This window comes from Porites lutea, chromosome 11 (assembly GCF_958299795.1).
Source record: "Porites lutea chromosome 11, jaPorLute2.1, whole genome shotgun sequence".
Taxonomy (NCBI): domain Eukaryota; kingdom Metazoa; phylum Cnidaria; class Anthozoa; order Scleractinia; family Poritidae; genus Porites; species Porites lutea.
The window spans coordinates 19,512,509-19,524,608 of record NC_133211.1 but is presented as its reverse complement, the minus strand read 5'-3'; the positions used below and the strand labels follow the sequence as shown (position 1 = coordinate 19,524,608).

The 12,100-nt window shown below is 37.9% G+C and overlaps 1 protein-coding gene across 1 annotated transcript in view; it reads right to left on the bottom strand.

The window, feature by feature from the left end:
- Window positions 1–3,275: 3,275 nt before the first annotated feature.
- The window catches only part of LOC140951585 (uncharacterized), a 13,602-nt gene continuing 4,777 nt past the window's right edge, over window positions 3,276–12,100 (bottom strand). The window contains exons 2-4 of the mRNA XM_073400868.1: window positions 8,995–9,289; window positions 5,676–6,010; window positions 3,276–4,197 (exon numbers count right to left, since the gene is read on the bottom strand). Coding sequence (XP_073256969.1) covers window positions 4,145–4,197; window positions 5,676–6,010; window positions 8,995–9,289 — 683 coding nt within the window. The 3' untranslated portion in view covers window positions 3,276–4,144. The remainder of the gene's footprint in view (window positions 4,198–5,675; window positions 6,011–8,994; window positions 9,290–12,100) is intronic.

The window sequence follows — 12,100 nt, the reverse complement described above, 5'->3', positions numbered from 1 at the left end:
CTGTTGATTTTAGTACTTTGGTTATATTTCATGTACAGATATAGATAGATAAATCGAACATTCATCATCCCCCTAGGTAAGCACCAGGCTCCGCTGAGGGGCTGGAGGGAAAAGAATTTGATAAATTAGAATCTCTCAGGCCAGGTGTTAGGGTATTTGATCCACGTGCATGGGGGTGGGGAACTTGAATCCTGTCATGTGACATGCCTCGGTGCTTGCAAGAGTAGAGGGGTGTACGTTTTTAAAGGAAAGACTGCGGCCGAGTGTACACAGAGAGAACCGAAATGGAAAAAGAGAACTGAAAGAAATAAATAGTTGAAATTCATTTAAATTTAATATATTCCATAAAAACTTCCCGGATTGTCAAGTTTGCATTTATAGACAGCATGATTGTTATCTGCCTTGTCAGAACGCCAAAATCATGACAAAACAAAGATTCAATAGAAACGCATCCTCGGAGACTGACTGCCGCTAGGTCTCTGAGGATGATAGAAACGGCCCGGGGGGTGTATCCCTTATATGGCCTATATGGGGATGTGCCACTGGACAGGGTATGGTTTTTGACTTCTCTGTCGCAAACAGGGAATATAATTTTGGGCGACTCTGTACTAAACAGGGTATATTTTGCGGGAGTCTATCCTAATTATAAACCGGGTTTTGCCTGCACGATTGATTTAATTTGCTAGTCAAGATGAAATTTGTTTCTACTCAAGTATACAAAAGCAATGGTGTACATTTTGTCCTTTGTCCTAAAAAGGGTATTAAATAAAATTGAGGACGTTGTCCTAAACAGGGCATGCATTCCTGATTTTTAATTTTAAACAGCCTCAGGGTCTAGTCATTCACATGGTACAAAACCGCCATGAAAAGCAAGATGACAGTCTGGGACAAGACAAACAAATGGCTTACATCATTGTTTTTAAAATGGTAATTTTCTTTCCTTGTCTTGTCCCAGTCCATCCCTTGCTTTCCAGCATAACAGTTTTGTACCATGGTATTTGACTATATTAGTTACTGATGGACACTCTGGGGTGATAGGTTCTGCCAGTTTACAAACAAGAAGGAAATTGGGTAGCCTGGGTAGCAGGTGTCAAAAGGGGTAGGGGATAGGGAAAAAGGGAAAAGGGGAGGCAGGCTAGAAATTGGGTAGAATTAATGAGAAAAGAAGTGATCATCATGTAACATCCACAGGAGTAAGAAAAAATCTGAGTCCCCAACTGGTGGGATGCTTGAACCACTGGGCTGCAAAGGACTCGCAGCAAACTTGGCCATGAGGTTCATGTATGACATGCGTCTAGTTAACTTTCACAAAGACTTCTGCGACTGTTACTGGGGACAGGGGAAACAAATTGGCCAATAGATGACTGGCGGCAGATAGCAGGTCTTAACTGTAGGTATCGATCCCAGAAGTCTTCTGCAATAGCTAACTTAGCCTGTGTACAGACGTCCCCCTTCCCACAGGAAAAATCGGGAGAGGAGACATCTGTGAATCACCGTCGTTAATCATGTTCCAGTATACATTTGCAAAAATTATTTTGTTCTTTCGGTGACAGTTGAAAAGGCACATGTAGGTCGAAAAATAGCTCTGGCGTCTGTGAGCAGGCTAGCCGAACACCTTTATGCAATGTCCACCCAAAAATCCAGATATAAGATCTCTGATTACAGTCAAGCCAGGTCAAGCGTACCTCCCAAGATTCCATTAATGTATTTAATTATTCGAAAGTTGAACCGTTGGTAGTTGTAGATTTCAGAGTCATCTCTGTGTGCATTCTTGCATGCGTAACGAGCCGTGAATTCACACGCGATTCAGTTGCGGAATTTCTACCAGCTCAGTTTCCCTGAATTTGATGTAAATGTCTTCTAAAAGAAATTTAATCCATTCAAAGATTTTTCAATCTGACCAAATGCAGAGAAGTTCTCTTAAAATATTCACTGCTCATTACGCATACAGGAATCCCGATTTAAATTTGACACCAGTTATGGGAACGACTAACGGATTAATTTTTTCAAATAATCAATTCATTAATGGAATCTTTTTTGGGGTAAGCTTGACCTACCTTGGCTGTAAACGTTGGATTTTGTACGTCCTTCTATTTTATTTACAATACCGACCTGCCTTTTTGAGAGAGCCGAAATTAGGCTTTTGTACATTATGCTTTTGCTTCCCTACTAAAATGCTCCACCTTAATGCTCCATTTTTCCCACTAAAATTCTCGGTCTCCCCAAAAAGGACACTAAAATGCTCGGATAATGCTCACTATACAAACGGTTTTTTTAAATTAATTTCAAAGTTTACACATACAAAAACTTGCAAGTGTTGCAAGTAACAACGAGAACTTGTACAAGTTCATAAATACAGCCAAAAAAAACAGCTGTATTAGATTTTTTGTGAATTTTGAGTTTTAGTCTTCATTTGGTTTAAAAAAGCAGGAGCTCATGGGGCATGGGCTCCTCAAGAAAGTTAATTTCTATTTTATTTTCTCGGAAAAATTAATTTTCCGGGGAAAATGCCACTAAAATGCTCGAATAATGCTCAATGCTTTTGCCTTACTAAAATGCTCGAAAAAATGCTAGCATAATGTACAAAAGCCTAGCCGAAATACAAATACCGGTAAACAAATATGAATGTCCACCAAGGCTGAGCTATTCCCCGGGGAATCTATTCTGAGGTTCATTCACCAATGACAACACCGGAAATTATCTGCCTCATGGCATTAACATTACAACCAATCAGAGGCTGTCCCCAACATCCCGGGGAAACGGGAACACGATTATCGTCGGTGATTCACAGCCATCTCCTCTCCCGCTTTTTCCTGAGGGAGGGGGGACGTCTGTACACAGGCTATAGCTAACTTGGATCTATCTGAAGACGTTTTTACTAGAATATCCTGTTCGTGTGATTTCTGCGGCGGTCCTTACGGCTACTTTTTAAACAAAACATATTTTTTAGTCTTTGTTGTCCTTTACAACAGAAGGAGTATACTAGTATTTCAGTAAACTGTAGTACAGAGTTTTGGAGTCAGATTAACTGTCTGGTTACCTAAGAGCCCAATTTAGGATTCTTCTTTGTTTTTTGAACTGGGACTCATGATTTTTCGCAAGATGGGTCCCGGGCGTGACCATAACTATTTGTAACAAAATCACTTTATATGTAGCGTGATGATGATGATGATGATGATAATTTAGAAGGATGTTTCTCAACTAACAAAAAAGAAAAAGGCATGCTAAAGCTTACACACTTGCAGTAGACACCAGAAACCTAAACAACCTAACAGTTTCATCTACAAATACAGTTTAATAATTTTATCACTGGTATTGTTACATAATACAGAGACCTTGAAAAAACAAACAAACAAGGTTTACAATGTATGTGAAACATTTTTTAGCCTCTAAAGTACATTTTCACACTATCAAATCATCAAATAAATTACAAGGATACAATTTAAAAAGTAATAATGATTTTCTAGGGCTCTACACGAACTTAAGCTGTTACAGTTGAACCACTATTAAGCAGCCACCCTCAGAGCACCAGCAAGTGGCCACTTAATGGAGATTGGCCGCTCAACAGAGGTTTGTCATAAATTAGCATAATCTTTAGTGGAAACATCAGTTCACTTTGAAACAAACATGTGATGGGAGCAGCATGACTGGTCCACTATCGGTCATCATCTTCTATATCGGACTAATCATGTTCTTGAAATAAAGCCTAACTAAGTCTATCAAGCGCTGTACGGCTGCTTTATAGAGGTGAAAATAATGAGATAACTCTCGTCGAGATGACCAAAAGGCGGCAAGTTCCCATTCCTTTTGAAAATTATTTTCAGGATTTGATTACTGGCTGCTTACTTGAGGGGAGGTGCTTAGTAGGTGACCACTTAATGGAAGTTCAACTATACATTCTACTAAAAAGATGCCAGTTTTCGTTTCTTAGACATAACGAGTGCTCTTTGGTGGAACCCTTATATGCATAAAAACTAACAAACACATAAAGGACATATATCCTTGAGAAAAAATCTTGCAATAAAAAAATTATCTCTGTAGAGCATTATTTGAAGCTACACAATTAACACCAGTAGGTATGCCCAAACATTTTCTGAAGCAAGTAAGAATAATATACATTCCTGAAATACAATAAATTGCTTGTTCACTTCTTGGCATCTTCGTCATCCAAATCTACAGCTTTTGTTCCATCATCTTCTGTGTAAAAGAGGGAATGTTTTCCTTAGTTGCTTTTGTTTAAGTTGTCAAAAGTAGCATGCAAACCTGGGGGCAGGTACTCCCTTAAATTTACTACGAGGGTGTGTCGCTGTGTCCTTTAGACTCTGGACCTGTTCCAGGCCAAAAGAGATGAACTTGTGACCCTGTTCCAGAAAATAATACAGTCGACTCCTGATAACTTTAACCTTCTTGGGAAATTCAAAGAAAAGTCGAGTTATCAGGAGTTTGAAGTAAACAACTTGAAATAAAGAAACAAGCAAATGGGATGGGAAAGGAATGCAAGACTTAAAATCATGCACTTCACTTCATGGGCAGCAAGCTAAGAAACTGTACAAACCTTTATTAATATACAGGGCTTGACACTGTATTAATTTTATACTTGACTGACAAGAAAGTAAAGACAAAGTATACATGCTTGCAGGGTTGTCACTAAGATTTCAAGTTGCAGGGTAAATAAAACAAGTAGGAAGGGAATCCAACGGCTAGGGGATTCTTTTGGTTCTATTTTTCTTGTATTTTCCTTTGAAAGTAGTCGGGGGTCATGTTCATAGTAGCCGGGGGGAATTCCCGGCCCCCGTCTCTTAATGACAGCCCTGTGCTTGTTTTAAAATAAATTCAGTGTTTTGGAATGCAGTACACTGTTCTTTTTTTTTTACTTGTGACATGCTTAAAACATAATTTGAGTTATCGAGGGTAAAATATTATTATATAGATTTGACCTGAAGAGAAACACAAAATTACTTGGAGTCAGCAGGAGGTTCGGGTAAGTTATCGAGGGTTGGGGTTACAGAGGGTAAAATTACAGTAAATGTATGGAGGAAATCCAGGGGAAATCGATTTTGCTTTGAGTTAGCGCAAGGTTCAAGAGGCAATTTCAGTGCCCAAATAATACAGTCGAACCTCCAAGTGCAAAACCTGTCGTAAGCGACCACCTCCATATGTGACCATCTATCCAAAACACCAAAATTTTCCTTGTCAAAGCCTTACAGTTGGAATCTCTCGTAAACAACCACCTGTAAGAAACTGCGACAACTTTTTGGGCCTGAAAGTTTAATGATTTTGTATTGTTTTTAACCTCTTGTAAGCAGCCACTTGACGCATTCTCTGATCTCTATGTTTGTTGTGTGCTTTAGTAACAACACAGAACTACAACACAGAACTACAAATAGCATAACAAAGAAATTGCATGCAATTAATTATCTTCCATAAAGTTGATGTGCCCGAACCACTTCTTGGAAGAGGCCCCCGTGGTTCAATTCTTGTAAGTGACCACCAACCGTAAGCGAACACTAAGTCTTTGCATTTTAGGTGGTCCCTTACTGGAGGTTTGACTGTAATCTTAAAACAAAACCGGACCATTATTCTTGGGAAGCTGAAGCAAAGACAAGTTTTGCTTTTTAACAAGATAGTAAATAGCGCGACATAGCCCCTTTAACAGTAGGATGGATCAACCTTACCATTGTCAGCAGTCCAAAGTGTCAAATTATCCCTCAAAAGCTGCATGATCAATGTGCTATCCTTGTACTTATCGTCACTCAAGGTGTCGAGTTCGCTGATCGCGGAGTCAAATGCTTCTTTGGCAAGCTCACAGGCCTTTTCAGAATTATTACGCAGCTCGTAATGGAATACAGAGAAGTTTAAATACAAACCCAGGCGGATTGGATTTGTTTTTGTAAGTTCATCATTTGCTTTAACTGCTGCACTTTTGTACGCATCTTCTGCTTTATCGCAATCGCTACTTTTGTTCTCACCAGCAGCAATTTCAGCTTTATATCGCAAGTAGTCCCCCTTCCTGCAAAACACAAAATGAATACTGTCTTGTAACCACTATTGTTTCAGTGGTCTGAAAGATGGATAACAATATGACACAGTTGCTTTTGCCTGTATTCTCTCCATTGTTATTGTACTGAAAATAATAACTATAATTTATTATCTCACAAGAAATAAAATAAGACATAACAACAGCAAAAAAAGACAATTTTGGGGGAAAAGTTTTGAAAAGGTAACTTAGTAAGAAAAAAAAATTCTGTGCACAAAAAGGAAATAAAATTATTTCCAATTCACCTCCAGAATAATAAATTCATTTAATTTTCATTTGGTGAAAAGCTAATAAGCTAAAGAACCCTTAGTGTGAAAAATGGACCTTGAATTGTTAAAGCGACATCAACAAATCCACTAATTGATGGTTTGTTGTATGAAACAGAAGCAAAGGACACAACAACAAACGTGACATCCTTATCAATCACACAACCTGTTGGCAACATTAAGAGTTATCTTAAATGGATTATATTACAACTCCAAAACAAAAATTCTCAAAAGAAGAATGGAAGGCACTCCAATCTCTCACAACAAACACAGCTCTCTCAAGATTCTACATGACAGTCTCAAGGCTTCAATTTGTATAATTTATTTAGTGCACATGCCTCCTACTACAAAGAATAAACTGTAATTTTCATCTTAAACGCATCACCAATAGATGAGCTGGGGTGCTGGTGCCTACAAAGTTGGTGAAGCTGGGTAATGCTCTGGCATGAGGAGAAGCTATCCATGACCAGCATTGCGTCGAGGTTAACTTTGCCTAAATTACATTTAGCCTCATTTAAAATGATATTTTATTTAATTGTATAACAAGTTCCCAGTGTTACTTTGGTTATTGAACTGTCTTATCTACACTTATCCAATTCATCCATGAGCTGGTTCACAGTGAAATGTCTTTCAAGTAACCCAAGGCCATGTGTTTGGACTGTGTCATGTCAACTGTTTACTGGGTGAACCACAGCATTAGCAGGGTTTGAGCCAGGATTTGATCACTGGGGGACAATTTGTCCCCTTGGCTAAAATTTTTGGGGACATTTTTATTTTTAGGGGGACAGAAATTTGTACACCCTTCTGCTGATGCAAAGAGGTTTGTCTTCTTAGATTTCCGACAAAAATAGCTGAACATCGCCGGACACTTTTCATAGCGCAACCATGTGTGATCTCGTGATTTTTTTCGGTTTCCTTCGATCCTCATCTGTTTCTTCCTGATTAATACACTGTTCTTCTTCTGTATCATTTTTCTCTGATTCACTCTGGCTTTGATTTGGGGCGAAAAAGCTTTCTAATGTTCGAACACGTTTTCAATGTGACATGTTAACGATTGCCAGGCACGTTCACCACGCTTGGTTAGAGCATGAAACGTATGTGTTCAGTAGAGCATGACTGAAACGTGACTTTAGAATGATAAAATATACTTTCCATGTTCTGTTTTAGCTTGCAATTTCTGTACTGAACTAAATCTCTTCGTGTGTGCTTCCTTTCGAGTTTTTTACCCTAAATTTTGAAGGGGACAAATTGTCCCCTTGGCAGCTTTTTTAAGGGACAATTTCAATTGCAGTGTGGGATTGGCGCAATGGCGCGGCCTGGCTCAAACCCTGCATTAGCACTCAAACACAAGGGTAGAGAGAGACATAATTATGGAGGGATAGATGGAAACTGAAAGTGACCTTTCTGCCTTCATGGGAAGAGTTTTTGGCCCAAATTTTTGGGAAAATCAACTACTCAATTCTGGTTGCCAGCTGTCACTCAAAAATGCCTGGACTTAAGTTTTCTACTAATCTAGAGAGGGTTCATACTCTTTTGAGGTCTTGAAATTCCATCACTTCTCATGACTATTTTCATGACCTTTTCAAGTTTTCCATGACCTTTGGTTTAGCTGTCACGTTCAAAAATTTTCAAACTTTCATTGTTTTGGCATATATTTCTTGACGTTAAACAGTCCAACAGACACAATCTCTGATGTCCACCAGTAACTAATCTACCATGACCAATCTACATTTTCCATGACTTTCAAGGACCGATTATTAAATTAGGACTTTGCAGGCGTGAAATAAGAAATTCTTAAATTTCATGACTTTCAGGTTTTCCATGACTTGTACAAACCCTGCTAGAGCAAAGTGTTTCGGGTAGAAAAGTCAATGGCATGGCCAAGCAGGGCTAGCCTACTTTGCGAATGTAATCCAGTCCCAGTTAGTAAAATCTGCAAAGTGGCCCCGAGATCCCTGTTCTAGGCCTCCAATGGACTCAATGAATTACTGGAAATGTGTTTTAACCCTTTCAGTCCCAATGGTGACCAACATCAATTTTCTCCTAACCAAATCCATAGATTGTCCAGAGATTAGGTTATAAGAATTAATAAATTGATCACCTGAGAGAAAATGCTTTGATCTTTGATCAAATTCTCTCAACACATTCTTTAAGGAAATGAAAAGAGATCAGTTTGGAGAATTTGTATGCGGATATTGGGGCTTAAAGGGTTAAATTTCCCTTCAACTTGATTGGCAAAATGACAAAGGCTTTTTAACAGGCCAATCATGCTGCATACTCAAATTCTGGTGAACAGGTGGGGACCCAAACAAAGATTTAGCTGCTGACTGACTTAAGCAAAAGTTTAGTTCCATCTGTGGAACAGGCTAAGCAAGGCTTGAACTCCACAACACCACATTTGCATTCCCATTTAACAAAGTCTACACCTTCTTAATAATAATAATAATAATAATAATAATAATAATAATAATAATAATAATAATAATAATAATAATTTTTTTTTTAAACAAAGATTAATAATAATAATAATAATAATAATAATAATAATAATAATAATAATAATGGTTTATTTACAGTGTATCCACCTAGTGGCTCTTCACCTGTTAAAAACTACAATATACTACAAAAAAAATTGAAATCTACAACATAAAAAGCAATAATATCGGACTATAATGGTAATAAACTGCTTACATTTTAAAGAAGAAAACTTGTGATTCAGCAGTGCTTGAATTTTTGATGAGATGTTCATCCAGAAGTTTAATAATATCTTCACAGATATTATTGAGTTCCTCCTCAACCTTCTCCTTGTACCTTGTTATTAAGTCCTTGTTCTTATCCGACCTCGATTCCAAGTTAGAAATGATGCGCCAGGCTGCTCTTCGAGCACCAATCACATTCTTGTAGGCTACTGATAAAAGGTTACGGTCCTCAACTTTGAGTTCCCCATCATCCATCTGAGCCACCTCCTTCATGAATTCTGCCATTTCTAAATTAAAAAAGAGATCAAAATTAATCACTTAATTTTTAAACAACAGAGTTGTTGGAGGAGACATTCTTCAAGAGGGATTTGGCACATGCTTCATGTACCCCACAAACATGGGAAGGTCCTCAAAAGTGGCATTTGCTTGATTCTGAGCTCAAATCACTAAAAACCATATCTTACAACAAGGAATACTTCATTGTTCTGTAACTTTCGAGTTTTATTCAGATAAACTCCTACATGCCTCCTGGTTTTCTAACCTGCATTTCCCATTTTTGGACTCTACATGTCTGCATAGAATTAGATAACCTCAGAAATTAAAGACCCTTTGTCACTTCTCATGAAGCATTACACATTGTTTATTTGATTTCAATGGATGAGCTGCGATCTCTTGCCCAGAAGGAAAAACAATAGCATCTCATCTCAAGGAAAAAGTGGATGCTGTGCTTGAAAGTTAAGAAGTCAGTGTCATTTTTCAGTCTCTATTACATATTATCTACGAAAAAAAGAGGTTTTAGCATTGCAAGTTTCTGTTTCGAGGAAAAATAAAGCCACCAACTCCAGTACTTCTAACCGTCCATTTTTCAGCTGCATTGAAAGCCCTTGTATTTGGTAATTTATTCAAAGTTTTTAGACTTGACATCAAATTCGCCTGGAAAGTTTCCCACTTGGGGATAAAGATGAAGAAAATATGACAATCGTCTTATTATTTTCATTATCCCCAATAGCAAAATGCCCATGTGAATGTGTCATGGGAAATCTTTCAAACTTAAATCAATTACCTAATACAAGGATTTTTGTTGCAGCTGAAAATCGATCCGTTGAAGTACTGGAGTTGGTGGCTTTATTTCTCCTCAAGACGGGAACCTTTAGTGCCGAAAACTGGTAGCAGATTTCCGTAGATGGAATATGGTGCTTTGTTGAGATTTTTTGCGACAAGAGAAGGAAAAATACACAATAACTTTGATAAATAGAAGTTATCTAATCATGCCCTGCATTCAGCATAAAGTTGTCCTTTTTACATTGCAAACTGTATTCGCTGTAGGTTTCTGATCACTCAATTTCTTGCAAATAAAGCTTTGGGCAAGAATACCCTTGCAGATAGGACATAGTCTGTCGGCACTTGTCCTCTGTTTGTGTGTGAAATTTCACAAATGTGTTAGCGATGCATTTTAAGGTTAAATTTGACCAGCTATTTGTGCAGCAAGTTCTACAGTCACGATTGACTTCAAACTAGCAGATATAAATCTAGAGAGCTCTGACGCTAATTTGCTGAAGTTAGAGAAAAATCTGTCTTAGGGTTTTGAAACTATTGACCTTTTTTGTAAAAATGCGGTTAAAAACATATGCCGATATCTCAAACACTTTTATACCCAGAAGAAAATCAATAGCATTTTCTTAAAGTTCCACCATTCTTTATTAAGGATGCCAAAAATCATAGAAATCGGTTAAATCATTCGTGCTGAAAAACCTGATTCAAAAAGACAACCAATGCGCAAATAAATAGGTTCGGGCCCCCTTAAAGGGGCTATGCTATGTCACACTAATTGCTATCTTTTTAAAAAGCTACAGTTTTTTCCCCAAACAATAATATTGAATTCCAAAAATAATGGTCCAGTTTTGTTATTTAAGACTACGTTTAGGCATCGAAACTGTTTCCTATCATCTGTTGCTACTGGTCAACATGGATCGACGATACACCTGCAACAATCACCGATATCGATAACGATACACCTGCAACAATCACCAAAAAGACTGTTATGGTTACTTCTCCCTGATGAACTTTGTTTTATGTCAGCTTCGTAACACTACAGGGGCATTTTGTGTATGGGTGAGGGCACCAAGGAATGACTTGAGCAAAGAACTGGCTTAAAACAGCAATACCATTGTGACATTGCCCCTAAATGAACCACGTTCCAGTGTCAGAGTACACCAATTTAAGAATCAGATGTCTTTGGGTGTTACAAGACGTTTGGATGATGTTTTGCACTGTTATGACTGAGGTGGACTTAAAACCAAAACCTGGCCCATTCCTTCACATTTTTCTAAATGCCCCTTGTAGTTCTTGCTGCTATTGACATAGCATGAAAGAACAACTTTATTACATGCTAATTTAACAAAAAAGAAACAAGAGAGAGATAAACTTCCACTCGTCCATGAGAACAACTAATGTGAAATACTTATTCTTGGGCTAATTATGTGGCTAAATTAATAGTTAAAATCAAAACAAATCACCAGCCTAGATGAGTGAAAGACTGTTAGTTTGGAGCACTTGTTTGTCTTTTCGAGTTTTCCATGACCTACGGTTTAGCTATTTTTGACCTAACTCAGTTTGACAACAGACTCCATTGTTCACCAAACGTGTGCTGTTTATGATGCATAATAATTATCTAACTTGTCTCTATCTTGCCTCTATCTCATTACCAGGGCCCAGCCGAAGGCTGGACACCGGTCATAAAATGTAGACCATTTCTGTCTTTTTTTCAACGTTACATTGTTAGGGATATATCACTGACTGAGATATATCGCTGGCTCAGTGAAATCTTATCTGCCATTTTGAAAAGCACGAGGCATGAAGGACAGTCAAGAGAAAGATAATAGCTTTTTGGGGAACAACACGTTCCCCAACCTTTACGATGCACTAGTTTATGAGCGAAAATTTAAGAGTGAATATTTGGAGAGACAAATTTACGAGCGATCACTTAAGAGTGAACCTTCCATCGTGAAACTTATCGAGAAATTGAGTGAACCTTCCAGCGTGAAACTTATCGAGAATCAAAGCGAACACTTATCAAAATTTGTCTTCAAAAATATTTC